The sequence below is a fragment of the Xiphophorus couchianus genome, chromosome 8, assembly GCF_001444195.1.
Source record: "Xiphophorus couchianus chromosome 8, X_couchianus-1.0, whole genome shotgun sequence".
In the NCBI taxonomy this organism is placed as follows: Eukaryota; Metazoa; Chordata; class Actinopteri; order Cyprinodontiformes; family Poeciliidae; genus Xiphophorus; species Xiphophorus couchianus.
This window is the reverse complement of record NC_040235.1, coordinates 26,099,215-26,126,681: the sequence shown is the minus strand read 5'-3', so window position 1 is coordinate 26,126,681 and position 27,467 is coordinate 26,099,215. Positions and strand designations below refer to the sequence as shown.

Genomic DNA, 27,467 nt, shown 5'->3' with positions numbered 1-27,467 from the left:
ACTAATCCACTGATTTACTTCACAATATTAAGAAATTATTTTAATACTGTTATTTCTATTACTACTATAATTATCACTATAAATGTTACGATTACAATTATTGTTGTTGCTCCAGTAATTATAATAATGCTGTTAGTATTATATAACTGTTAATAGAATTATATATATTTTTTTACTTTATATGTAATATTTTACTGCTGTTATAATAATAAGAGTGTTATATTATTATAATAACATAATAATTGTTATTATATCATCATACAACAACAACATTATCACACTTAATAATATTACTATTAATTGTACTATAATAACTATAACAAATGCTTAGCATAGAGAGATTAAGACAGATATTATAATTACTAAAATTATAATAACACTTTTATTTTTTACTATAATGTTAATATAATTGTTAATAAAATAATAAATAATATTGTTATTTTCACTATGATAATACTAATAGGACATTGTGATGATAATTATTACCATTATTATTACTGTATTATTGTGATTATTGTTAAAATATTGTTACAAATATGTATAATACTATGAAAATAACAGTTATGATGCTATTAATATTATGGTTATTATAATTACTATCATTACTATGTTAAGATTTTTATAATAATAATAATGTTATTCCTACTACTACTACTTTGAATTGTTTATGGCCGATTATGCACCCAGATCCACTTGCAACTAAAATGTAAACATTTCTCACTAAAAACAAATCCTGAGAATTTAATTTTTGTGCCGCTAGAGTCGATGAAGACCTGACGATCTGTGTGCTAAAGGCTAATCTCGGTGGGGGAAGGGGAGGGTGTTAACAACTGAACAATGAATCATCTATCCTTTGATTTTGTCACTGCAATAACGCCCATGGGCAGAAGAAAAGCGTTCCTCTTACCTTTGTGTATGGTATCAAAGCAGAGGACGCACACTCGAGCCTCCTTGTCGAGGTACTTCAGCTTACACTTTCTGTTGCAGCACCCAGCGCAGTACACCTGCCACAGAAAGAGAACCACAATGAAGGCAACACCGATTCACTCTAGCGGACACAGAGAGAGAAAGGCGGAATGAAAACTATTCAGAGAGCATCCTGACATGTTCGTGCGGCCCCGCGCAGCAGCAACAGCAGCAGCAGCAATAGCAGCAGGAGTAGCAGCGGCAAATCATGTCGTCTGAGCTGTAAACAATGGCATCCTGAGCGCCGGCTTCCAGTCCTGCTTTAATCGCCGCTCCTTGGAGGACTTAGCCGCTGGCTCCAGGATGCAAGGCTCAGCGGAGGTCTAAAGAGGAGCTGGAAAAAGAACCGCTGACTCATGCTCTTTGCCATAGGGCTATTTTTAGCTCCGAGATGTAATCTATCGTTTTAACTATTTCTGGGGCACAGACACCGGAGAACAACAAAAACAAAACAAACGATTCAGCTCACAGAAAATTAGGTTGGTTGAGAGAGCAGGAATATAAAAACAAATGGACAGAAACAAATTGATTCATTAATAAGGTTATTGATCATAATTAAGGAAGATTTAGACACAATTCATACTTTTCATATTTTGTCACTTTACCAGAAGCTTAGGAGTATTTTATTTATTTTCTGTGACAGACCAGTTCAGAGAAGAACGTCGTTGATCTTTTATTGCTTTTTTACTAAATGAAAATCTGAAAAGTGTAGTTCAGATCATATAAGTCAAAACGTCATAGAACAACCTCTTGTTGCCATGACAGCTGCAAGTCTTTTGAGACACCATATATCTTCCAACATGATTATCAGCCTTTCCATCTACATGTTTAAGGCTGGAAGAAGAACCTCTGTGCCAGTCTAAAGCCTTTTGCAACCTCTAACAAGATTTCTTTCCAGGGTTGCCAGGTATTTAGCTCCATCCTCCCATCTGATTAATTTATAATTTGTTGTTGAAAAATGACAAACCTCTGTGTTTACTTAAATGAACCAGCTGATCAATGTTATTTAATGATCATCAATGGGAAATCATAATGTCTGGTAGAACGCGACATGACATAATGTTTATAAACTTTTAGGAGGCAGATGGCAAGCTGCAGTTCAGGGCAATATTAAGGGTGTTTTCACACTTGTTAGTCTGGTAGACTTATTCCTATTTGGGACCAACACTGCAACATTTGCTGTATTTTCAGCTGCTGTGGTTCAATTTCACTGTTTTTCAAACCAAACTGTTTGAAAAACATGTTCACCTCCTTGGCTGTGGGGGCGCTGCATCAAGAACAAGTGAAGGAAACCACACAAAAACATCTAAAGAAGACATGGGCGCAACTTCCTTCTTCACAAAATATAAACAAAAACAGAGTGGGATCAGATTTTAGTGGCTGAATAATTTTTCTTTTGATATAAGACCGTGAGCCAGTTACCCTGCTACAACTAGACTCCCATGTTTGTTTTGATTGTATTTACCGAGAATGCCCTGAATGCATTTGAACCGTATCACAGTTCACTTCAACCGAACCCAGACCGAGGTTTGCAGACGGACAAGAGTTCAATTACACATTCACATCTCCCAAAACGAATTGGACTTTCTGTTCAACCTTATTTGGTTAAATAAGGTGTGAATGAAACCTAAAATGCACCTCCTCTGCACTATGGAGGTTTGGAAATGGGATTAGGAGCCAGCCTCTGGGGACACTATCTTGGTCACATGAACAAAAACCACATAACCAACGGCCTCTAAAGAAGCGCAAACATAAAGAGCAACAAGATGGAAATAAACATCAGTTCATAATCTCAGACGAGTTTTACTTATCAGACTGATAAGTAAAAATGACAGATAAAAGCAGATTCTGATGTTGATGCCAATATATCATGCATCCATATGAAAGACAACTAATAAATCTGTTTCTTTGTGAGAAAAAGAAGACTGTATGAAGGATGATTAACACATCCCACTATGTCACAGGCTTACCTTCCCACAGGCTCGACAGTGATGCCGCCTCTTGGTGAAAGTGAACCTCTGCTTGCACTTCATACAGTTAGGCGCTTCAACGTCTGGCACCCACTCCGGCTGTCTGCTCCCCAGCTCCTCAATGCTGTCCTTCTTCCAGCTTGTTGATCTGGCAACGGCCGCTGGTTCCTCCCCAGGGTAAGGAGGCGGCTCTGAGAGTTCATCAAACCCCACGGAGAAGTCCTGATGGTTCTGAAAGGCATTGCTGGAGTTGGAATCCCTGAATCTGGAGTGCTCCTCTATAGGACTTGGGCTCTCCTCGTCTTCTGATGTTGGAGAGGCATTAAGCTCCACCCCTTCTTCTCCGGCAGGTGGAGGTCTGGTAGTTTGGCTGTGTGGCTGTTTTGGTCTCGCACCTCCATAGGAGTGTTGTTGATCGGAGCTACTTCTGTGCTGGGACAGGGAAGTGTTGCTGGTTAAAGAATAGCTGACTCCAGAGGAGTCTTCCTGGCAAGGTCTATAAGAGTCTTGTAATACTGGTGTAGCAGCAGTTGTTCTGCAACTTTCTGGAGAGGCCAGTTCCTCCAGGTCTTCCCGTCCATCCTGACCGCAGCTTTGTTGACCTTTCTCGATCTGCTGTTCTTCCAGACCTTGGCCCGGCTCTGAGAGACACTTCGGTTCGGTGCAATCTCCGCCACTGCTGCAGAAAGAAACCCCCGCACCCTGCTCCGCTTCGGCATGCGCCTGAAGGAAAGCGTCCAACTCTTCATCCGTGACCAGCAGCTCAGCCTGGTCGCTCTCAGGTAAATACTCAAAACCGAACTCAGGGGGATCGACCGGACTGGACTCCAAACAGTCAGAGGTAGGGAGTTCTGCAGGAACGGTAGATTCTAGGGAGCCATGTTGGCCCTCCGGAGATGGCCTGCGCTCTGGAATCTGCTCTGAATCAGAGGGGTCATCATCCCTAGTGGAGTCTCTGGTGCCATCCTTCAGTTCCAGAGCCAACAGTGACTCCGTCTCTGCGTCCTCAGACGCCGCCGCCTCATCACAAAGCTCTGCCGCTGCCTCCAAATTGTCTTCCGAGGTATTTGACTTCACCAGAGCGCCACACATTGACATGGCTATTGGCAGGCATGATAAGCTGACTGGTTCGCCATTTGATTCATGCATCAACCCTTCGGTAGACTCAGCTACACCTTCATCCAACATCTTATCCAATGAATGCTCTTTGTTTGATAAAGTCGCTTGTTTATTGGATTCTGTAGGATCTGTTTCATGGAGGTTCAAGGAATTCTCCACCGGTTGCTCTGAGGAGAAGCAAGGTTGCTCTTTGCTCTCTTTCTCGTCTTCATCAGCAGACTCTGCGGTTCTCGACTGTGACTCGCCGATGGGTTCTGAGCTTTTCTCTACTGCTGCGGGGAAAATAATGTCCAACAAACTGAGTGAAGCAGAGTAACCGCTGCTCTGCTGATGCAACTCACCGGTCCCTGCAGAAGCTTGCTCCTCCATAATGCTGTTCAAGTTGAGCTCTGACCCCACCTTTGCGACCACGGGAGTGTCGAAGTCCACAAGCAGCGCCTCCTTCTCCTCCTCCATCTGCTGTTCAGCCGCATCCAGCTCCCTGAATGCATCGTGGCTGTTGGTCCGTACCAAGATGGCCGAGCTTGCGTCGTTTACGAGGTCGCACACTGGCTTCAGAGTTCTGTCCGGGCAAGGGGGCGCCGAGCTTTTCGTAGGCCTGCGGTCCACAGAAGACAGAAGGTCAACACCGGTCAGGGGCTGACCTCTGACATCGCTACCGTCGGCGCCCTGGAGGTGGCTGCTGGGGCTGTCGGAACAGCTTCTTGCAGAGCCATAGTGAAGAGAATTGAGGTCTGGGAGGCTTGTTGAGGCACTAGAGACCTCTGAGGAGGAATCCTGAGGGTCCAGTGAGGAGAACGGGTGGACAGGGGGCTTCAGGAAAACAGGCTTGTATTCAAGTTCCTCTACAATCCAAAAAGAATAAACGTTATGAAGGTAATTGTTTCTATACTAAACAGTCTAATACTTTACTGAAAAATAAATGGCAAATCTATTTATAAGACTGTCCCAATACGACTTTGTTCGCTTCTGATACAATATTGATTTCGCAGCTTTGAGTATTGGCCGATACCAATATTGAGCCAGTACAATATAAGCAGGAATCATACACACTTTTATTACTTATTTTGCAGTTTTGAATGTTAGAAAAGGCTTGATTAAGTGATATTACTAAAACAGAGAACAATAGTCAACCACAGTGGGTATGAGAAGAACTGACCAATTTATTATTAACCAATGGGACTGCATGCAAATAGAAGCGCTGCTGGATAAAAATCCTGGGGTGGACTAAATGCTGGAGTGGAGTGCTTCAATCAGCATTCTCATATTGGATTTTTAGATGAAAGCCGTTATAATCTGATACTTGTGTTTTGGCTGATATCTGACCAATTTCTGATATCAACAACAGATCAGTTTATCCAATCATAAAATTACATATTACATGTAAACACAACAAATAAGCTAAATATTTACAGATATTTAGAAATAAAATTGATAAAAAGAAAGATATATAACCAATAAGTAAGTCTAATACATAAGATTATATGTGCCATTCAGAAGCAGCCAATTGATATATTATGATTTTTAATGATGATATATCATTAAAATTATATATTTTTGTTCAGCCCTTAGTTGAATAAAGCTATTATAAACAAGAGCATTTTAAACTAGGTGGTGGCTTTAAAGAAAACCATTCTCTTTGTCTGATTTTAGAAACTTGTTCCATCACTTGAAATATTAACATTTTGCAAAAAAACAAAACAAAAAGTTTCTGGGCCAAAACCATTCAAAGAACTGTACATAAATACAAGTTCTACACTGAAAACTATTTATTACAATCGGCATTATTACAGAAAAATGTTTATTTCAAAATTCCATTCTACTTTATTTCTTTAGGAAGTACAATTTATAGATTTTTCTGGGAAGTCTTTTGTAAAACTGACTACAAAATAACCAATTGAATTGTACTACCTGCAGGTTTCAAGAAATCCTGACACAACACAATGCTGATTCTGGCTTGCGATTTGACAGTGTGAACCAGGACTTTTTAAATTGTTACATTTAAGATTGTATTTACGGCTCATTAAAGAGATCTATTGAACCAACCTGTAAACTTGATCCAACCTTATAGTCTATTAACAGTTCACCTGACAAAAATCTAACAAATATTTCTAAAAACACCATGCTGCTGCTCCTATGAATGATTATAGGAGAAGTTTTAATTTAGACTTTTTAAATCTTGTTATATCATATCATGTTAAAACAAGGGAGAGAGATTCAATTCAGTCAATTAAAGTCAATCTAAATTTGAGTTTGTGTCGTTCTGCCTGCAGCCCAGTCAAACAGGAAAGGCTAGAATGATGTTTACAAGCCTCTTTATGATGTTGGGAAACCTCGTAACACTCCAACATTTAGTTTTATACTTACTAATAGAATCAAATATGGAGAACCAATATTTAGTTTTATCAGAACAAGAGTCCAGAGAAACCCCTACTAGTTTCTAAATTATGAAATACTTATCCTTATTAAACATCTGGAGTTTTATGTAGTTCTATACTTTTACTTTTTTGTCTTTCCTTTGATTTGATGTTTTGTTTGTATTTCCTTCTAATTCACGTAAAGCACTTTGAACTCCCCTGTTGCTGAAAATGTGCTCTATAAATAAAATTACCTTACCTTCTAGCTTTTTTTAAATTCAGATGTTTGCTGACATATCTACATTTTTCTTATTGCACGTAAGCAGGTCATATTGTAACTGATTATGTTCTTACTTTTATTTTTCCTACCGTGCCAGGAATGGTATTGATTTTGAAAAGTCGTATTATGACAGCAGCAGTTAGTGGAGGTGTGGTCTGACCTGAATTGAGCTCGAAGTCATCAAGAACTTTGTCCAGATCACAAACAGCTGCCTTGAAGAAGCTGTCCATTCTGGCCTACAACAGAGGGCCCTGGATCGCTCCAGTTCCTGTTAAAAGAGAGCCAGACTATCATTGTGCAGGAAAAAAAAAAATCTATATATTTAGCTAACCTTCAGAAATTTCTGCAAACATAAAAATTCCTAATATTAAAGACAACGAATCCAACATTTTGTTGCATTGTAAACCTGCAATGCAGCACATTGGTTTGTGTCTTGAGTACTGATTCTAGCTAGCTTTACTCACACAAAATTATGAACAAAAAGCTGTAGATTTAAGCCTGCGTGGACTGACTAATTTTATTTACTTCACCATCACATCCTAATTCAAAAGCACTGAATCTCTGTGTTTAGTTCAGGAGTCCATCCAAATTAAATCCTACTTCCTTAGCAGAACCATTTTCAGGGGACGTTTTGTGCCTGCTTTTGTCTGATTTGTCTCTGGTTCCTGCCATGGAAACGAAGGAAAACTTCCCCAGATACGGTGGCTGGTTCCCGAACAGGTTCCTGTATCTTTAGAGTAAAAGTTTCCAGTCAAAACCGTGAGCTACGTCTTCGCATGGCTGTTGTGATTGGTTGGAAAGGGCTTGTGTTGTTGAAGCAAAGGCCTAATAGCAATGTGACCAGATCTAAATGATTTTTTTCCTTCTCCACATATTTCACAGATGCAGCCATAAATACTCGTGTTCAGCCTGTTGCCAAATCAAAGTAGGCTTCCATGTCTAACATGGAGTTAAAACTGTGTAATAAATTTTTAATTAAAAAGAGAATAAAGCCAAACCAGAAACAAGTAGAGCAGACTTGCTTACCCGTCTTCCCATCCTAACTGTCAATCTCTCCTAAAATGTTTTAGGTTTTTTTTCCCCCTATATATATATATATTATTTAACTTTTACACAAACAACATTTCAGATTTCTTTGTTCATGTTCCAGTTTTTACACATGTTGGCACCTAAACAGCAAAATCACATATTATTTTACATATGAATGTAAAATAAATGAACAATGCAAAAAATGAATGAGCACAATATCAGGAAAGACTCAAACCGGTTCAATTCTGAGGATATATTTTTGGTGTAGCTAAAAATAATGAGTCAGAAAAACAAAAATACCTAAAATATGTTCTAAAAATAGCAAAGCTTGGCAGCTGCAATCTGACAAATCACAACCTGAGGAAGTTAATACAAAACAAAACATTCAAAAACAGTGTTCAAGTAGTTTTTTTAAAAATGTTATATGCTTTCATTGGAAATAAGGTTAGAATTTAGATTTCAAATTAAACACTTTTTTTTTTTAGATTTGTTATGACAGCTACAAAATATATCACCAATAAAAACCACAGCAACACCTAATTATTCCACCTAAGTTTCTGTTCCCTGCTGAGTCACACAGTCACTAGTTACTAGGGCAGGTTAATATTTACCAGAAAAAGTAAGTCATTTTTATTATTAATCGGGTCTTTATGTAGGGGTAAACAGTCATCACATTTTACTCAACAATGTAAAAACAAACAATTATTTTAATCTTTAAAAACAAAAAGACTACAAATTTGAATCAGCTAACAGAAAACAAGGTTTGAAAATACATTTCTCAGATTTCTTGCTATATTTATGGTTTTGTATTTTGTAAAATGACAGTTTTTTTTTCTAAAAATGTAATTTATGTTATTTCATGTTTATTAAAATGCATTTGGGTTTTCTGAGCTTCTGGGTTGCTGATTCTCTGTCAGCAGGCCTGTATGTGCAGCTGAATGGCACCCTGTGTGATGTGGTGAACAACAGACTGTCCTGTCTCTGCTTCTGCTCACTCTGTATACGTCTCTGACTTTGTTTGGACCTCCAAGTCACGCTACATGCTTTAGTTCTTGGAAAACTCAGCAGCTGCGTGGTGCTACAGAGATGGACACAAGTCAGATGATGGGCATCTATTCTAATAGTGATCAAGCCCTGGAAGATGGTTGACTTGACTTAAGGGGCACTTATGTTTGCATACCAGTATAAAATATAAGGTTCATTTTGTCTACACACTTTATTGTTAGTCAAATCACATTTTTAAAGGTCTATTTTTGGTGATATGTATTTAGAATACTATGTGTACTTCAAAAAGATTGTCTGACTTATATTTCTCTATTCTTGTAAGCTTTATTTTTAGATTGAAATAACTCTATAACTGTGTTTTTGTTATATCAATCTGTTTTTTAAATCTGTTTGGAAGGAAGACGGTGTTAAAAAGGAAAGTCGAACAAGGCGAGTCTATTTAAAAAATTAAAGTTAAATAAAGTAAAAGTTCAAAATTGATCATATAAATGTTGCCCTCATAAAATGAAACACATAAACTGTCTAAGACGCGTTTCTTGTTGTGTTTTCCAAAATGTTATCCTGTGGCATTTCTCCGGTTTTCGTTTTGTCGTTTGTGGTTGCTGATGTATGAAGTTGCCACAGAATACAGAATACGTTACAGGTTTAAAAGGCGAGCCACGGCGCAGAATATCACGGGTCACCAAACTCGTCTCAACATCCATGACGGCCAAATTTAACCGGTGTTGCAGTTTCTCGGTTTTTAAGGCTGATAAAAGCTAACAAGTCCGCTTGTTGGTTAGCTTCTATCCAAACTTCGGGGTTCCCTTTAAAAAAAAACACCAGGCATGCTAACAAAACTGTCAAATGTAGAAGCAGTAGACAACTTTAGCATCTACCTGACACACTTCACAGCACTATTAAACGCCTATTTTTACGCAGTCTTCTACTAACTACTTGCTCTAAACAAAGCCAGCAACAACCTACCTACTGTTATCGAAATTACCGTACTTTATGCAGGTGTAGCTAAAGTTAGCTCGTTTATGGTGAAAGGAATTGCTAGCATGCTAATGCTGCTAACTCCCAGTGGGTTAACCTGGTTTGTTGGTGATTTCTCTTACCTGGACGGGTTTACTCCATGACCTCAGCAGTTCCGGTTTAAAACGGGAGCAAGCAAGGACACTGTCGACGTGCCATTTTCTAAACACGGAACTGAACTTGCCAAGACAGCTAACTGTTGGATTAGTTTCAGAGGAGAGGTGTAAATTCTTCACTCAAGACGGCCATCTTGAACAGAGTGTCGACTCTGAGGTCACGAGATCCACTGGGCTTCAGGGAGAGAGCAGCGCAGTCAGCTGGAGAAGTTCACCTGAGAACGAACTGCGAATAAACACTCGGGGTTGATACAGACTGCGTTTGACCGGTTTAATGACGTTGATAATATGTCAAAAGTAAAAGAAAAAACGTGGAGAAAATCCCCCCCACCACCTCCAAATTGAGAAACAGAAAAGCAGCTGCTCCAAAAGCAGGTTGGGATTCCGGGAATGAGTTTCCATGGTGATATAAAGCAAAAACTATCCCTCGGGCTGAATCTTAGTAATTCAGCCATGACCCATTAATTCTTTCCCTCGTATATTAATAAGAGCATCACAACATAGATAAGCTGGCATGTCAATATACATATATATAATTCTCTGGATTTAGGGAACATCAAATGTTAAACCTTTTGATGTCCGTGATTTTTATTTTCTAATGAAATAACAGTTTAGGACCATCGGGTGGCGATCTTGTTCGAAGAATGATGCACTTGGTCCAATATAGATGAAAGTTTGAAACTCAATATTTGAACCTTTTTGCACCTGAAGGTGTTTTTGTTTGTTTTTTTTTTTTGTTGTTGTTGTTTTATTTTTTTTGTTATTCAGGGTCATGAGTTGTTGGGGAACAACGACGACATTTGTATCTGTATACATTATTTTTTTGTGATTTGTGCAGCTTGCGTAATTTGTGAGCAACAAATCACAAACACAAAAAGACGGGGACCAATAGAGAGCTACAACTTCAAATTTTGACACAGTTAATGTTTCAATGTAAGACAAATCAGAAAATAAATGTTCTTAATTAGGCTTTGATGTTTTCGCATTTAATTAAAGAGAAGTTGAAGTTTTTTTTGTCTTTTTTAAAGAATACCAACGTTCTATTCTAGACAGTGTCAGTCCAATTAAAAAGAGATCAGTACCTGATTCAAATTCCACGTCATGGGCAACTGAAAGTATTGTGGAACAACTGTTGAGAAAAATCCATTTAAAGATGCATGTCGTACTTTTGAAAGATCTCTAAGTCTCTTATTACTCAAAGAGGCCAGACTGAGAGCAAAGGGGAAGTTGATATTTAACATTCTTGAGCGACATAATTACTGCTGCTCCATTGAATACATTGTTAATAAAGGCAAATCCTATTCAAATGAACTGTCAACATTTTATTTCTCTTCGTCAGAAATTTTAGTAATCTATCTATCTATCTATCTATCTATCTATCTATCTATCTATCTATCTATCTATCTATCTATCTATCTATCTATCTATCTATCTATCTATCTATCTATCTATGAGTCAATACTTATTATTTATATATTTTTGATTTATTTTCTGTGTTTTATTAAGTTTCTATTTCCACAGCACTATTTTCATGTTTCGTTCTTTCCATGTTTTGCGTCCAGCGTCCTTTCTGGGTCCTCCGCGCCGCCAGGGGGCGGTGCAACACTGATACTCCGCCTTCTCTGCCGCTTCAAACTAAAGTCAAAAGAAGTCGAGGACGGAGTCACGGAAAGAAACAGGAAGAAGACGAACTCGGCAACACAATGACTTCAACCAGGAGACTAGGCAAGGTAAAGCAAAGAAAGGCCTAACCAATCTGTTTTATTTCACTTCTAGAGAGTTTAACACACTCGTTGTGGCTTCGTGCGGGGAGCTAAAGAGTCGGGGGAGATAAGAAAGCGGCCGAGTGTTTGTCTTCGACAAAATGAAAGGAGAATGACGTCCGACGGACAGGGATTGAACGGAGAGAAGAGCGAAAAAGGCTGACGGGTGTGATTCAGCACTCTCGGGCAGCTGTCGGAGAACATGTCGATGCTCTTAGCGTCAGCTGAGTCAAGCTAGCGGGCTGTTGGAGCCGCTGTCACCGTGTAACGACGCTCACAGCCGGGGAGAAAACATGGAGACCGTGGGGCTGGGGCGTGACGTCAGATCTCATCAGAACCTCCAAGCGACTGATAATCAATAGCAGCTATGATCTGGCAATAATCCATACACAGGAAAGGATCTTTCTAGTTGGACCGCGTTGAGGGGGGAAAAAAAAGCTACATCGTTAGCTTTGTAATCCATCCATCAGTAGAAAAACGATAAGTAATTGGTGATTTGATTATACGTTTAAGAAAAATTTCGATCATATATTAAACTAACGTATATATATACTAAAATATATATATATATTATGAATAAAAACCGTCTATTAGCATTACTGCATGAAAAATTGGAAATCTAAATGTAGAGAAATCTAGTGGATTCGTAAGGAATTGGGTGATGGAGCATTGATTTGATATGCTTTTTTATTTTATTTTATTTTTTTACAAAATGTAAGATTGTTGTTAAAACTGTACATAAGAGAGAAGCTGAAAATGCTTTGTTCACACATTGCCACGCTCAATTCAAAAGTGAAACTGAGTCACCAGGCAGGAGGTGATCAAAGAGCAAAACCTATTGAGCAAAAGTGATTCAAAACCAATAATATTTCATTAAACACATTGAAAAATGCCACACGGAACTGCAAAAAAAAAAAAAAAAAAAAAATTATTTGTGGATAGTAAACTGTAAAGTTAGTGACCCACCAGATCAATTAAATGATCCTGAATTTTTTATCTATTTTTTTTCAAACAGCATACACTGATGTGTATGGAAATTGTTCCCATAAGGGTTTTTTAGTCTTCGATTGTTGATTTGTTCATTTAGAATAAACCTGGGTATCTGTTTTCATGAACCTGTCTGACGGGAGGCCTGCCTCTCATACTTTCAGTTTCTTTGGGACTCATTTGGTTTTGGTTTAGAGTACAGAAAGAGTCGGTCTGGCTTTCAGGAATTCCCCCCGACGTCCAAACATCCTCTTCGTCATCTCTACTCCGTAAACTCCCCAAACAATCCGGTTCTCTTGTTCTGATAGAAAAAAAAAAAGAGCAAAGTGGGACAGGCTCAATAAGTAGGTATGTAACACAATCATGAAGTGAGCACAGGATTTATAGAAAGTATAAAAAAAATAAAATGAGAAAGTACAGTGTAACTAAAGCTCATTTTTAAACTTTTATATATTTTTTATATATGTAGATAACTTTACCTTGAATACATCAAAAAATAAAACTTGTTTTACAATGTTTATTTATCCAAAATATGTATTCATGTCTATATTTTCTGCTTCAATACTTGTTTCCAAATGGGGAAAAAAGTTGTTTTTTAGTTTGTTTATTTACTTCTGTTCTGTGAAGCAAATATATTCCTATTTAGTAGTAATATTTAATACTTTTATGACCTTCATATATAGATGATCTGTACTTCAGGCTGCTCTATAGAGGGTTGATGATTTAATAGTAATGTTCTGCCAGGAGCTGATTAGAAGGTTCAGATGAAGACAAACCAAAACTCAGTACTTTTCTGCCATCTGTCTGTGAGACATTTCATACCAACAATTCATCTTTTATTCTCTGGATCCTTTGGGATCAGATTTAAATATCAAAGATTTAAATTAGAGGCCTCTAAGTATATGAGTTGGGAAAGAGGCTAAGAGGAAGGTAGTGGCTGATTTTTCAAATAGTTTTCTTTACTCCCAATAAATGTCATTTACCAGCTGGAAGTTGATTGGAATTATTTTTGAATGTAATATAAAATCCCCAAACTAATATCCAAATCAGTTATTAGCAAAAGTGGAGCACCTTTCTCAATACGTCCCTTCATATTTGGCGACAAATAATTACGAAGAGATTTACAATGTTTATTGTCTGATCAGTATTAAACAGTCCAAGGTCATAATTACACATAATTCCCCCTATTTGGATCCTATGTATTTTGTATAAACATCTGTGCCAAACCTCTGCTCTGTGTGAGATGTGTGTGTTTTGCTGCAGGAGCTGGACGACATCCGCAAATCTGGAATGAAGCATTTCCGGAACATTTCGGTGGATGATGCGAATATTTTGTGCTGGCAGGGACTCATTGTGCCTGTGAGTGTTGACTGTACACTCGCACACACACACACACTCACACTCACACACACTCCCCGCCCCCCACAACAACAAGTAGTGACATATACTGTAGGTCTACTAACAATTATTTTGGTTATTAATTATCTTATTTTTGTAACGATCAGACAAAAACAAATTGGCACTTTTTGCAGACTTCTCACTTAGGTGTTATTATTTTATATTATGTGTTTATAATATATAATAATGCAATATTATAAATGCATTAAAGGATGCAAATAATATATATATACATTTTAACATAAGAAAATAAACGATTTTCTAAAGTGTAATAACGTCATTCGTTTAGGAACGCCTGATGATTTGTGATAGGATGAATCTGCAGCTAAAACAGTTTAACATCAACATGTGCAAAGTGAAAAACCTTTTCCACTTGACTCAGCATCAACACAGCATCTGACTGATCTGCTGATTAAATATTGGATAAATAAACAGATCTACTAAAAATACAAATTTGATGAATTGATGAAAAGAGAAAGCAAACAAGATGTAGAAAGGATTTGTGCAAATCAGTTATTAGTAAATAAATAAATTGATACTAAAGTTGCTTAATAGGAGATTTCTTTTACATTTTTTACAGAATTGGAATCATGTGAAGCTGAAACGTTGCCACTTGAAAAGTTTCTCAGTAGAAGACATTTATTAAGTTAGCTGTTTTTATCATAAGTGCAAACCGTATTTATTTTTTCTACATTTTTTTCTTACTCTGAATATGTTCTTTCAGCAGGTGGCCTTTTCTTTGAGTCTATATATTCTACTTAACGATTAATCCAAGTGAATATTTCAGTAATCGATTAGTTGCGATGAATCATTTTTACCATTGGCTTACGTCCTGAAGATCATCGTTATTAATTAGCTCTTTCTTTTTTCCTTAACAAATCCAGTCCTGTGTGTACTCTCTCTCTAACTTGTCCACTCTGCCTGGTTCCTCCACCTTGTCGCTCTGCGCCGCCCCCCCCCCCCCCCCCCCCTCCCCACCCCCATGCTGCTGTTCTCCGCTCTCCGGGTTCCTTCAACGATAATAATACAGCCAGTATATTTGCATTAGACAGAGAAACCATTTGCGTTCCCAGTCTGGTTTGTTCTTCCTGTAATTCCCGGCAGCTTGTTACACGTCACATGACTGTAACACGGAGACACTCGGCTTGTCTTCCTCACTCTTCCTCCAGAGGAATGCTGCAGCTGCTGCTGCTGCTGCTGCTGCTGCTCATGAGCTCAAGTTACACATTAGTGCAACAGTCGCCGCACCTGTTGCTTCTGAGTTATTCCAGTTGATTCCGTGTCGCGTATTATTTATTTCTTTAAGAGTTGTTTAAGCCATTCAGATCAAGAATCTGATGGTCAAGAGCAGCCGCATCAAACAAAGCAGTTACAAAATATTGCATATAAATAACACACAAAGACTATTTAATAAGCCTTCACATTTACGCTGTCCTTGTTTAACTCTTTTCTTTTTTTTATCTAACTCACCATCATGGCCTTTAAAGGAAATGAGAAAGCAGATGAGTTAGCTGATGAAACTGTGAAATATCAAATACACATTCTTAGAAGTTGAAACCTTTCTTTTAGTTCAGAGTTTAGTTCAGAGAAATAAAAAGGCAATTATTGTTTTCCTTTTTTTATTATTTTTGTGGCATATATTGTGACAATAGTCTCTAAATAGCTGATTTTTGCTGGTGGTATTGTTGGGATTATGATATTTGCTGTTTGAACATTCCCTCCACCCCCCAACGTTTAGGTCTCAAAGTCTCAATATATTAGAAAACTTTCTTTAATTCAGTTATTGTTAGTTGTTTAGTGGTACAGTTACACCGAGGTCACATCTTTATTCATAATTATTTAAATTCCTTTTGCCCCGTCCAGAGCAGAAAACATTCACAGCTTGGTTAGGACCTGAAGGCAAAGTGAAACTAACTGCAGGCTCCCATAGCGTGACAAGTGGTCCGGCAGTTTTGTTTGTTTTGCTTCATAAAAATCATATCGGCTATAAAATGTGTCGCCGCCACTTCCTGCTGAGTGTCAAAGCTCACATAATGAAGCATCAACACTAATCCTGCATTCTGAGTTTTCTGAGTCACTGCGATGTTTTTTGGTTTACTCTGAGTCGGGCCTTTATGTTCTTTCTGGTCAGCGGTGGTTTCATCGATATTCAGTCTCTTTCTTGTCGCAGAATCATAAACTGTGACCTTAACTGAGGCAAGTGGCACCTGCAGTGCTCAGGATATAGTTCTGGTATTTCTGGTACATCGGTCACTCCCAGGAAAATCCACCACTGTTCCAAGTTTTTCATTAGTTTTTTTTCTGAAATGCCAAAGCCTTATAGAATGGCTTTGTAACCTTTTCCATACTGATGGCTGCCAGTGAATTTGTTCTTGTATTTCTGTGCATTGTTCAGATCAATAAGCATGAGCTGTTGGATTTGGAGATCAACTTTATGTTTTCAAAATGGTTAACAAATGAGGTCTTTATTATAATTATGTGAAGTCAAGCAGAAAGGGTGGAGCTTTTCACATGTTGATGTTAGAAGTCATTTTTTTTTAGATGCAAAAATGGCTTGGAAGAAAAATCTGATTGTCAGACTAATCGAACAATCTAATCAATAGCTAAAGTATTTGTTAGTTGCCTGGTGAAATTGAACCTGGTTTTCCAAAAAATGTGATTTGTTTATGATTTAACGCTGTGCCACAAGTTCATGTGTTGACCTTTATTTTTTAGAAACAACCAATTTTACTGATGTGGAAATTAAAATGAGTGAAAAACATTTTTCCTATTAAGCCCCTGGATGAAAACCGTTACAAATGTTTGTCCTTTTTCAATTAGTGGGGAAAAAAAAAATGTTTGGTTTTAGGAAAGTTCTCGTTAAAATCTGCAAACCCTTTTTTCTTTTTCTCCCCAATCCAGGACTGTCCTCCGTATGACAAAGGAGCCTTTCGGATTGAGATCATCTTCCCTGCAGAGTATCCCTTCAAGCCCCCCAAGATCACCTTCAAGACGAAGATCTACCATCCCAACATCGATGAGAAGGGCCAGGTGTGTCTGCCCATCATCAGCGTGGAGAACTGGAAGCCGGCCACGAAAACATGCCAAGGTGAGAAGAGGAGGCGGGACTTTCATACGGAGGCCCTTAAGGGACACAGAGGGAATGTTTTGTTTTTTTTTTCTTTTGAGTTTCTTCGCAATAATTTACTAGTCAGTTCTTGACTACTGGAACTCTTTGTGTTGTAATGTAAGGTTTTTCCAGTGTCTCTTTAGTGAGATGTGTGAAGTTTTATATCTTTGTTTTGTTTTTTCACAAATGCGCCACAAACTTATGTGCAAAAGCAAAACAGGTGAAACCTGCTTTCTGTCGCTCTCCATTCCCTCCGAGACAGAAACAGAAACTTTCTGTTCACGGGTTAAAGTCATCTGACAGTTTTGGTCGTGTCTTTTTCATATCGGTAGTCTGACTTGAGTCCCATCTCAACCTTACATGAACACGCAGTGTATAGATACATTTTCATTCATTTAAGAATGTATAAACACGTTTTCAGTGAGTCTCTTTCAAATTGACATCTATCACTGTTCACAAAGTAAACCAGGTTGTATTTACCATCATCATCATTACTATTAACATTTTCGTTTTGTTGTCGCTGCCTTCCAGTGATTCAGTGTCTGATCGCTCTGGTGAACGCCCCCCAGCCGGAGCACCCGCTGAGGGCCGACCTGGCAGAGGAGTACACTAAGGACCGCGCAAAATTCATGAAGAACGCCGAGGAGTTCACAAAGAAACACAGTGAAAAGCGACCTGTGGACTGATGACACGACGACGACCTGCACCTGTTAGCCTCCTTTCTGTTTTCTGATCGAAGACCCCAGCCTGACTCTCTGTTCTTATCCCCCCTCTGCCCCCCCCCCCCCCCCCCCCGCGTTTCACAAAGATACCCCCCCCCATTCTTGTGTACCTGCAATGTTTAGCACTCTCCAACCAATCTTTAATAGAGGCTTGTGTTTCTGTTTTACTTTGCCAAAAACAAAAAAGAAAAAAAAAACAAAGCAGGACTTTTTGGTGAGTAGGCAGCTTCTGGCCTCTAGGTGTCATCTTTTGGTTGTTTTTGACTTCTTTCTATCAATTTCTTTTTAGAAAAAAACACAATAAATTGTCTGAGGTGGCATCCTGAAGGTTAAATTAATAATAAAAAAGTGCTTTTTCCTAGTGCTTACTGAAATGTTGAATGTTATCTCCGATGACACAGTTCTTATTCCCATCTTTTTAGGCTTCCTTTCCGAATTTAACAGCATCTAAAGCCGTGTTGGTTTTTTTTGTTTATTTTTTTTTCCTTTTTCTTTCTCATCATCCTCCACACAGTTGGAATTAAATCAGAATTTGTTACTGATAAAGCCCAGATGTAAAACGGAGATAATGACCATGCAGCGTTCAGGTGTCATTTAAAATCATTATTTTGTATTTTAAGGAAAATGATTCCTTCGAAATAAAATATTTCCACCTCTTTTGGCCGCCTCAGGAGAAGTGGTAAAACTACAGCATGGAGTTGTCTTGGATTCATGTCTGCTGAAGAGATGGAGAGTTATTGATTTATCATCACCTTCCTAAAATAATAGAATAAGTTTGTTTTTTTTTTTTCTTTGCCTAAATCATCTATTGGCAATAAAGTGTTTTTTTTCCTTTTTTGTCAAAATTGCTTTTGGCATAAAACGAAATAGGCCCTTTTTTTTGTTGTTTGTTTTAGGAAAGTGATGACATCAAAGCTAAAAGGATCCAAACATCTGATGTAATAGAAAGTGAAACTAGTCAACTCGTTTTAAATAGTTTTTTTTATTAAAGTCAGGGTAATCCTTAACTTGAGGTAGACTTTTCTGCAGGTCATGTCGAAGATCTTTTTTTTTTTCTTTTCTTTTTTTACCCTGAAGATGTACAATCTTTGAGACACCAGCCTCTAGTTGTAGTGCCAACGCTCTCACTTCTTGAACATAACCAGCGGAGCGGGCACCTGGATGTCCTGGCCCTTTTCCAGCTTCTTCTCGCACTCGATCAGGTAGTTGACCCCGTCGACCACCAGCTGAACCAGCTCCACCTAAATTGCAAGCGACCCGAAATGTCATTTGACCGGCAGCAACGCATGTAGACCACAGGGAGCCGGGAGGAAGGCTCACCTCGGATTTGCCCAGACGGTCCAGGTTGGAAATGTCGAAGGTGTCTCCGGTGGCCGCCGTGTCCACTCCGCCCGTGCCTCGCTTCTGCAGCCGCAGGTTGTCCAGGATTTTGGAGAAACGCGGGTCCTGCAGAGCAAATGGAGACACAAGTCACGACTTGTTTAAAAATAAATGAACGTAGTTGGTATGTTTTGCTTTCTTAACATAGAGACATTTTAGGCTGTTTAAAAAAAAACTGCAAAGTTAAACATTCTATAATGTTTGAGGCTAAATGACTAAAAGTATAACACACTGGTTTGTTTTGTGTCTACTTTGTTTTGTGAAGGAGATGAAAATTGCGTCTCCTTTTTAATTAGGAATGAATAAATCGATGTTAAATACAGAACATTTCAACTAGAAACATTTTTTTCCCCTACCGTTTTGGCGCCCCCTCTGGCGCAGCGCCCCTATGCGTCCTATTTAATGCATAGCCGCTTCTTGTCCGCTGTTCCTGAACAGTTTATCCCAATATTTCTCAGACATGTGCAGAGAGAAAACTGTTGCACATCATCACTCTGAACACTCTACCTCATGTAGTTTGTAGCATCATGGTAGCTGAGAAAGAACGACGATAGAGATGAATAGAGAGAAAACCTGCTGGAAGCTGCAAAACACTTTAAACAGTCCCTTCATTAAATTGCGATTGTTTTTGTGATTATTTTTCTTTCTTTTTTTATTTTATTTGTGATGCCACTTTAGAAATATTTGTAAAGAATTGTGCGACATTTGCGCTTATGACGGAAAATGTGACTTTTTATCGATCACAGACATGTAAGTTAACAGGTAAGACTGAGGCAAGCAGTGTAGTAGAAGTAAAATGCTGCCACCTGCAGGTGGTTAGCTGTCACATCAGCTTGTTTTAATATTTTTTGCTTGTGGAAAATTAGCAACCAACTGGCAACTATGCATGAAAAATGCGAGGAATTGCAAAAACAAACAAACAAACAAAGGAAATACTGCTTTAGACTTTCCAAAGAAAGCAAGGGAATCATTTAGGCCAAATAATATCCATGTGTTACAATGGCCGAATTCTATCAAGACCTGAAGTTCACTGTATCCAGTCATTCTGAGCGATTTTCAGCTGTTTTGTAGAGAGGAACAGTCAAACATGGTAGAGACCTTGCTGAGGTTTGGCAGGCGGACATGAACCCCGGCCCGGAGGCCCGTGCCCAGGTTGGACGGGCATGTGAGGACGTATCCCAGACGCTCGTTCCACATGAATTCCCAGCCTCTCTCCTGGATCAGATGCTCAACCTGACCCATAAAAAGAAAACATATGAATGGGTTACTTAAAAATAATAATAATAATACAATTAATATGAAAAAAGTTCCAACAAAGAGCAAAACTACCAACTTAAAATGATTTACTCTCACGCACTGAAACTTCACAAAATCTTACCAAATCATTTTGGTCTATTTTATAGTGCAAACATGTAAGTATACTTGAAATAGGACAAAACAAGTAACTTTTCAGAAACATTTAATAACTTGTATTAAGTCAACAATTCCTTAATATTGATATCGATACCTATATCAAGACACTTTTCCCAAAGTTATAAGTGAAAAAATTCTGCCAATGGAGCTAGTATTATTTTTTTCATCAATGTTAAGGAATTATTGACTTCAAACAAAATCATATATTTTTCTGAAGTTACTTTTAAGTTAGTTGTGTCTTATTTCAAGTGTACTAAGGCATTGGCAGTAGAAACTAGACAAAAAAAATACTTGATGAGGTTTATTGTTTTTGCATTGCGGCTCCAGCATGCCTGTTTGAGGCCGCTGCAGAATCTCTCAAACACTCTCTTCATGTTGCCGCCCTTCTCCATGGAGATGACTCTGGTGTGGTCTTCCTCATTGACCCAGATCAGGAAGGTCTTCTCATTGTTGTGCCTGGAGACAAGAAACCGCAGACCCCTTCGTGAAGTACGGCGCTCACCAGGTGCGAACAGGAAAACGATTAGCACAAGAACTGGCGACAGACAGCGAACACAAGCGTCCAGCTGCGTGGACCGTACCAGATCCCCCTGGCGTCTGGCCAGTCTCTGGCCATGAAGGCGCACGTCAGCAGAGGGGAGACGGGCTTGTCAAACAGGAAGTGGTCCTACAGATAAAAAGGTAGAGAGAGGCAGCAGGATGTTTAAAGAACAACTAATATGTATTCATTTAGCTGGCAGAGGGAGGAATGAGCAGGTACAGTCCTGTGAAACGGTCAGATTTCTTCTATTTTGACTTTTTTTGAATGTTGAAAGAAATTTTAATATGTGACAAAGATGACCTGAGTTAAATACAAAAAATATTTTTTCTAATAATTATTGTATAAGGGAAAAGACGCATTCCAAGCCAACCTGGCCCTGTTGGGCATAAGTGATAAAATAATTGCAATAAAACTGCAAAGTTCAGAGATAAACCTCACGAACCATTAGTAACAAACAATGACTTTGTTTTCTACTATTTTTTATTTTTTACACAATGTGTTGCTTTTTGAGATCAGAGAGGTTCTTTTTCTATGATCTATTATATTTGCAGGTCAGGTAATAATAAGGGAAATGTTAGACTTATGAATTAACAAATAGAACATTAAATGAAAACACTTCTGTAAAGTTCCAGATTCTATATCAACGTATCAAACTTCAAGTAACACGGGATATTTACGGGAAAATACTAATACAGGAGCATGATGGGAAGGAGGGTTAAGTCCCAGCCAAAACGGGAGACGTGACAGGTATGGCATACAGTTCTGCAACTTAAATTACCAGTATGAGGTTAGCTTAGCTGCTGGCTCTGTCTTAAATAAGAAAATACCAAAGAATTATTCAAAATATGTACAGTCGGTGAGATTGCCTTCTGCGGTGACTGAGTGGGCGCGCAATTCGACATGCGGTGTACTTGCAAAAGAGCGGCAAAAACGCATTTTAAAATCGACTTTTGAATCGATTCAGAATTCCAAGGGCTTGGAATTTAATTTCTTTATACAATCAATTTTCTATTTCTTAGGAGTTCACTAAACATAGGACTGCCCAGATCCTCTGCAGTCAGGCCAGGGTCAGAACCTGAACTACTTAAGCCGTTTAACGTAGAGACAGGTTGGTCAAACGCTGATGGCTGTGGGCCGGAAGGATCGCCTGTAGCAGTCTGTATTACAGCAAATTTGAAGAGACCTCTGACTGAAGACACTCTGTTTTCCAGTGACAGTTTCATGAAGAGCGTTTCCCTTCAACGTGTTGTTGCCGGACCACCCGGTCTAGATCCAACAAAGTTTTCTCTTGCATTGTATGAATAATCTTATTTTGCTAATTTAACTTTGTCAAAAAAACAACAACAAAAAAACAGATAAGTCCCAACTTGTTATTCCTGACTGTTGATCAGCATCAACTGAATCCTCTTTTCCTCCTCCATATCTAAGGATTCATAGCGTCGATGACTCACATCAATAAGCTGCTGCTGCTCTTTCTCCGTCATGTCGCCCAGGCCATAGTAGCGGCCGGCGAGGTCTCCCTTCAGGCCGGCCAGAGCGGTCACCACCACCCGCTCCACCTCACGCCGCTCGGCCCTGGAACAGGCCGGGGGGAGGCTCAGCCCACGAATGCTGCGGCCCGTCCGGACGCGCGACGACAGAACGTAGTTCTCGTTGAACATCCCGTGTTTTAGCTGGAGGCAGAAGAAGAGACGGCGAAGACGCCAGTGAGTGGTTTTATTAGCGTCGGGCCGGTAAGACAGAACGGGTCAGCTGCGGTTCCACCTTAGAGGCGTCCAGGTCTGTGGGGTGTCTCATGGTTCTGGGGTCGTAGCCGTTGTGTCTGTCTTTGATTATCGGATCAAAGAGTTCAGCAAACACCTGGAGGAAACAGCAAAAGACTTGAGAGGCACTACATTTACCAAATCTCAAACACTAATATATGTAGAGCCTTGTTGTGACTGGAAGAAACACAAACGAAAGACATTCCAGACACAACCTTTAACAACCAATCAGACCTTTCCTGTTTTAGGTTCTTTATAATTACCTAAATTGGGTCGAAGCTGCAGTAACTTTTAATATAGAATAGAATAGAATAGAATAGAATAGAATAGAATAGAATAGAATTACTTTATTCATCCCAGCAGGGAAATTATTTCGCAGTTACAGCAGCATAGAGACATGACACACAACAACCGACAATTATATATATATATATTTTTTTTTTTTTACATATTTGTTACAACTATCACCATGTCATGACAATATAATATTAGATAGATGACCTGTGAAAATATCAAGCTCTTCCACCTCCTCTCAGTGCTACTATGCTACTAAGAAATGAACCACTCCTCGTCAGAAACAACCAATCAGAGCAAAGAGGAGGGCCTTAGTGCTGCCAATCACAGTCCTGGATGCCCTGCTTAATATGCTAATGACGGAGAAGCAACTTACCGTTCCAGGGAAACTTTATATACGCCATCATTGGTGGTCATGCTAACTAGCCTTAGCATTCCTGCCAGGTTCCACTATGTACCAGCATGATTGAAAGCGCTAAGACCCTCCTCCTGGCTCTGATTGGTTGTTTCTAGTTAGCATTGGAAGAAGGCACACATTATCTCTCTAATATCTACTGGTGTGTCAGGGTCATTGTAGATATATAAAAATGGAGGAGTAATTTTCCACAACAAAACATGGACATTTTCAAGTATTTTTTTTTTCTAGAAAATTTCAGAAATTAAAAGTCTAAAAAGTTTTTCTTGGAGAAATGCTTATTCTTCAACCTAGATACAGTATATATATATACAGTATATATTATATATATATTTTTTATTAAAAGGTCACATTTATGGAAGAATCCTTTTTTTGTGTTGATGACGCTGTTGTCAGCTGCGTCTGGGTCAAAGACGTACGGCTGTACCACCGTCCGTCTGCTTGCAGCCGTTTCTACGCGTCTGAGGCGCTAACGTAAACACTGAGTTGGGAGGGCGTGGCCAGCAGCAGCTCATTAGCATAATTGTAATCAAAACAGGTAGAACTACTCAAAAAACATATTTAGAATTGAGAATGGTTTTGAGTAGTAAATGTAATGAACATATTTATCGTCGTCTCCAGCTTGTAGCAGTAGAGGACCTTTAAGTCACGAAACTGGAACGTTCCAGTTTTCCCTGCTCATGTGTGGGACTCTCGCGTTACCTCGTAGCTTTCCTCGTCGCCAGCGACACAGCCCACCGTCTTGATGAAGGGGTGACCCGGGTTGTCCACCCCGGTCTGGATGCACTGGTCGAGGGTCCAGTTGTTGGGAGTCACCTTGTCCCTCAGTTTGGCGTAAACGGCCGGAGTCAGAGCGGTGGCCATGCAGTTGTTGTGTTTCCTCAGGTCAGGGAAGTCTGAGCTGTCAGGAAGTAAGAGGAGGAAAAAGAAATGAACAAGAGAAGAAAAACAGTTTAGAAACAAAGGAAGTTTTTTTCCTTATATTTTAAACGTAAAATATTTATATTATTTATGTTCAGTTTTGGTTTAATTACTGAGTGTGTTTAGGAGATTGGATGTTTAAGTCTGTATACTTTAGTTAACAATTACTTGATTACTAAATTAGTCGACAATTATTTTTAATAATCGATTAATCACTATTAATCTAACTGCTTCTGCCACAATGTGATTCGTTAATGAATCAAACTCTCTTTGGCTTCCTTATGTCATGTCAGTGAAGCGATCCAGGAAGTGACCTGAAGGTCACGATAAACTCGCTTAAAAAACAAAGTCAAATAAATCTGTTCATTCTCAGGGTTTACAGGTTGAAGCTTTCCTTGAATTTGCTTCCCATCCACAGGGCGACTATGAAAGGCAGACATGAGCGGCATCTGAAACCTTAAGAGAAAGTGAGTCAAAGGTAGCATAGATGAAACATGAGAGCGTCCCTGGTCACGAAGGCATTTGCCGCTGCGTCAGTCACGACCCCCAACCAACGCTCACCGTCCGCTGATGGAATCCATCTCTCTGAGCCTCAGAAAGAGGTCATCACACCTGAAATCATGCTTCTGGGAAACGGAAAGGTTTCTGATACTTCTGTACCTGGCCCCTCATCCAGGTCGTCCATCTTACCTGGGAGGGTAGAGCTTCTTCCTGGCCTCGGCAGCCAGGGAGCTGTTCTCGTTCAGCAGGACGCCGGTGGCCACGGTGCCCGCGCCCAGGCTGGCCAGCAGCACGGCCGTGCCGCGGCCCGAGATCAGACGCCTGAAGGAGCCCGACATTTTTCCTCCAGAGAAGTACCTCAAGTAGGAATCAGTAGAAGAAGAGCTAGAAATGCCAAGAAAGACAGAAACTGAAGGAGGAAATGGCAAAACGGCACAAAAGCAATTAGTAAGGTCTGGAAATTATGCAAATTGGCGGAAATAAATAACTGAATAGTTTTGCGAGCGCATGCAGATCACACTGTGACATTATTTAATATGATAAAGTCGTTAATGGAGTGGTGTCCGAACTTTTGTCACAAGAACCGAAACCATCAGTAATTGAGGGCCACAAAATGTAGATCTGCTACCTGCTAACCACATTTGTTTAATTTTCCACTTAAAAAATATATTAATTGAAATCTTTTCTGAGTCCTCCGCTCTTTATTAGAACGACAGTTTGCATATTGTCAGCTTCTTAACATGATGACCTAAATCATTTATCGCCAAGTGTTTTCTTTTTTCTTACGTAATTCGACAAGGTTTTTGACAAGAAAAACAAAAAACAGGTGGTGCTTTTTTTTTTTTTTTCAAAATTACTTTTAACCAAAAATGACTCGTTATTCCCTGTGCATGCATGAGTTTTCTCGGGGTACTCCAGTTTCCTCTCAGTTCAAAAACTGATGTTTTTCTTGGCTAAATGGTGAAAATGACATTTTGATCATTTATTTGCACATTGACCTGTGGATGTTTGCATCACATGTCTGCTTGTTGGCCTCATAAGCTGAAGATTTCTCAAATTTATGGTAATTAGACCATTTAGAACCAGTCGCTGTTGTTCAAACCACATTGATCTCCACAAAGCGTCAGCCCTGATCCCGTTCTGAAATCCTAATTCCAAACTCAGACCAAATGTTCACCACTATGAACTTGCAATAAAAGGTTCACGTTGCCCACATGATGTTTTTTTTTGTTGTTGTTGTGGGTTTTATTGTAATGAACACGACACAGGAAACCAGATAAATTCCAGTTATCTGTTCCCAGATTCACACTTATTTCCAATCAGATTCAGTATATGGAAGGTCAGAGCGCAGCTTGACTTTGACTCGGCGTCTAGGAGACTGTTTCTAAAAATAGAGGCGCGGCGTGAGGACCGGACTGCTTCTGTTAATTCAGGTCAGAGGGGGAGAAAGAAAAAATCTCTAATCGATCCAATATTTTTCAAATGAGCCGATCATGTCAGACCCGACTTTCACCCACAGTGTTTATTTTATCTTGACGTTTGGAGTGCAGACTGGAGGACACATACTGTTTGGGTCAGTGGTGATATTATTATTATTAATAGATCAGTGGAGGGACGTTTGGTGCCAAGACCAAAGCCCCTCCTGGCTGATGGATACAGAGTCATTCTGGACAGAAGTTCATAAGGTCAACACAATGTTAAAGAGAGACGGAAAATGGACACGGAGAGAATCGTGTGACCTGAGAACTTGGCAGGAGATCAAAAGTTTAAGACTCAGCTGTTTAGAGGTGGTTTGTAAAAGTGCAAAAGTTTTTCTTTTTTTTTTTTAAACTAACTAAGCATTCTCTTGTTTGGTAAGAAAAGCGTATTGTGATCACAACCAGCTTCTAATAGATTCTCTCAATTCAAACACAAATATGACACATGCTTAACAATCATGTCCACAGAAAGTCTAGATTTAAAATGTTCTTAAATATATCCGCTAATGGAGGTTCTCTGTCAGAGAAACGAAAGAAGGAAGGTACAGTACCTGGATGAAAGCTGCTGCCTTCTGACTGAAGGTTGCTGGAAACCAGCTTTTGAGTCTCCTCTGCCGTTGGCTCCGCCCCCTCCGCTCCCTCCAAACTCTACTCCACTTGTGGGAATAGAAATTGAGGGCCAATCATAGGTTAAGGCACAGTTATAAACCAATGAAGGTAGAGATCACTTGTAAACAGAGCCATGATTAACTTTGACGGCTCTAATATCACCGTCTGGTTTGACCTTCACATTTACACATGATCTCTTCCTCTCTCCTTCAGTTATCTCAAACTCTGCAGCAGCTTCGGAAATAAAACACGACTTTCACACGACCAGAACTCTGGTACTGAAGGAGATTTGGTGCATTTTTCTAACAACTCAA

At 39.2% G+C, this 27,467-nt stretch overlaps 3 protein-coding genes across 4 annotated transcripts in view; 1 reads left to right on the top strand and 2 right to left on the bottom strand.

Moving 5' to 3' along the window:
- The window catches only part of zfyve16 (zinc finger, FYVE domain containing 16), a 29,247-nt gene extending 19,053 nt beyond the window's left edge, over positions 1-10,194 (bottom strand). The window contains exons 1-4 of the mRNA XM_028025347.1: positions 9,827-10,194; positions 6,853-6,960; positions 2,937-4,900; positions 908-1,004 (exon numbers count right to left, since the gene is read on the bottom strand). Of these exons, the coding sequence (XP_027881148.1) occupies positions 908-1,004; positions 2,937-4,900; positions 6,853-6,922 (2,131 nt within the window). The 5' untranslated portion in view covers positions 6,923-6,960; positions 9,827-10,194. The remainder of the gene's footprint in view (positions 1-907; positions 1,005-2,936; positions 4,901-6,852; positions 6,961-9,826) is intronic.
- Positions 10,195-11,433: 1,239 nt separating this feature from the next.
- On the top strand, positions 11,434-18,528 carry LOC114149384 (ubiquitin-conjugating enzyme E2 L3-like). 2 transcript variants are annotated; one of them, XM_028025201.1, is made up of 4 exons: positions 11,434-11,589; positions 13,873-13,968; positions 16,909-17,095; positions 17,648-18,528. In XM_028025201.1, the coding sequence occupies exons 1-4, from the start codon at positions 11,563-11,565 to the stop codon at positions 17,800-17,802; spliced, it is 465 nt and encodes a 154-aa protein (XP_027881002.1). In that variant the 5' UTR covers positions 11,434-11,562; the 3' UTR covers positions 17,803-18,528. The 2 variants fall into 2 exon arrangements, with proteins under 2 accessions (XP_027881002.1, XP_027881003.1); XM_028025202.1 differs by having other exon boundaries at positions 11,496-11,589; positions 13,853-13,968.
- A 273-nt stretch (positions 18,529-18,801) lies between these two features.
- On the bottom strand, positions 18,802-27,119 carry ckmt2a (creatine kinase, mitochondrial 2a (sarcomeric)). Its single transcript, XM_028025200.1, has 10 exons — positions 27,096-27,119; positions 25,256-25,450; positions 24,347-24,545; positions 22,937-23,032; positions 22,624-22,845; positions 21,213-21,298; positions 20,964-21,087; positions 20,317-20,451; positions 19,159-19,284; positions 18,802-19,079 (listed from the first exon to the last, which is right to left on the bottom strand). The coding sequence occupies exons 2-10, from the start codon at positions 25,402-25,404 to the stop codon at positions 18,963-18,965; spliced, it is 1,254 nt and encodes a 417-aa protein (XP_027881001.1). The 5' UTR covers positions 25,405-25,450; positions 27,096-27,119; the 3' UTR covers positions 18,802-18,962.
- Between the last annotated feature and the right edge of the window lie 348 nt (positions 27,120-27,467).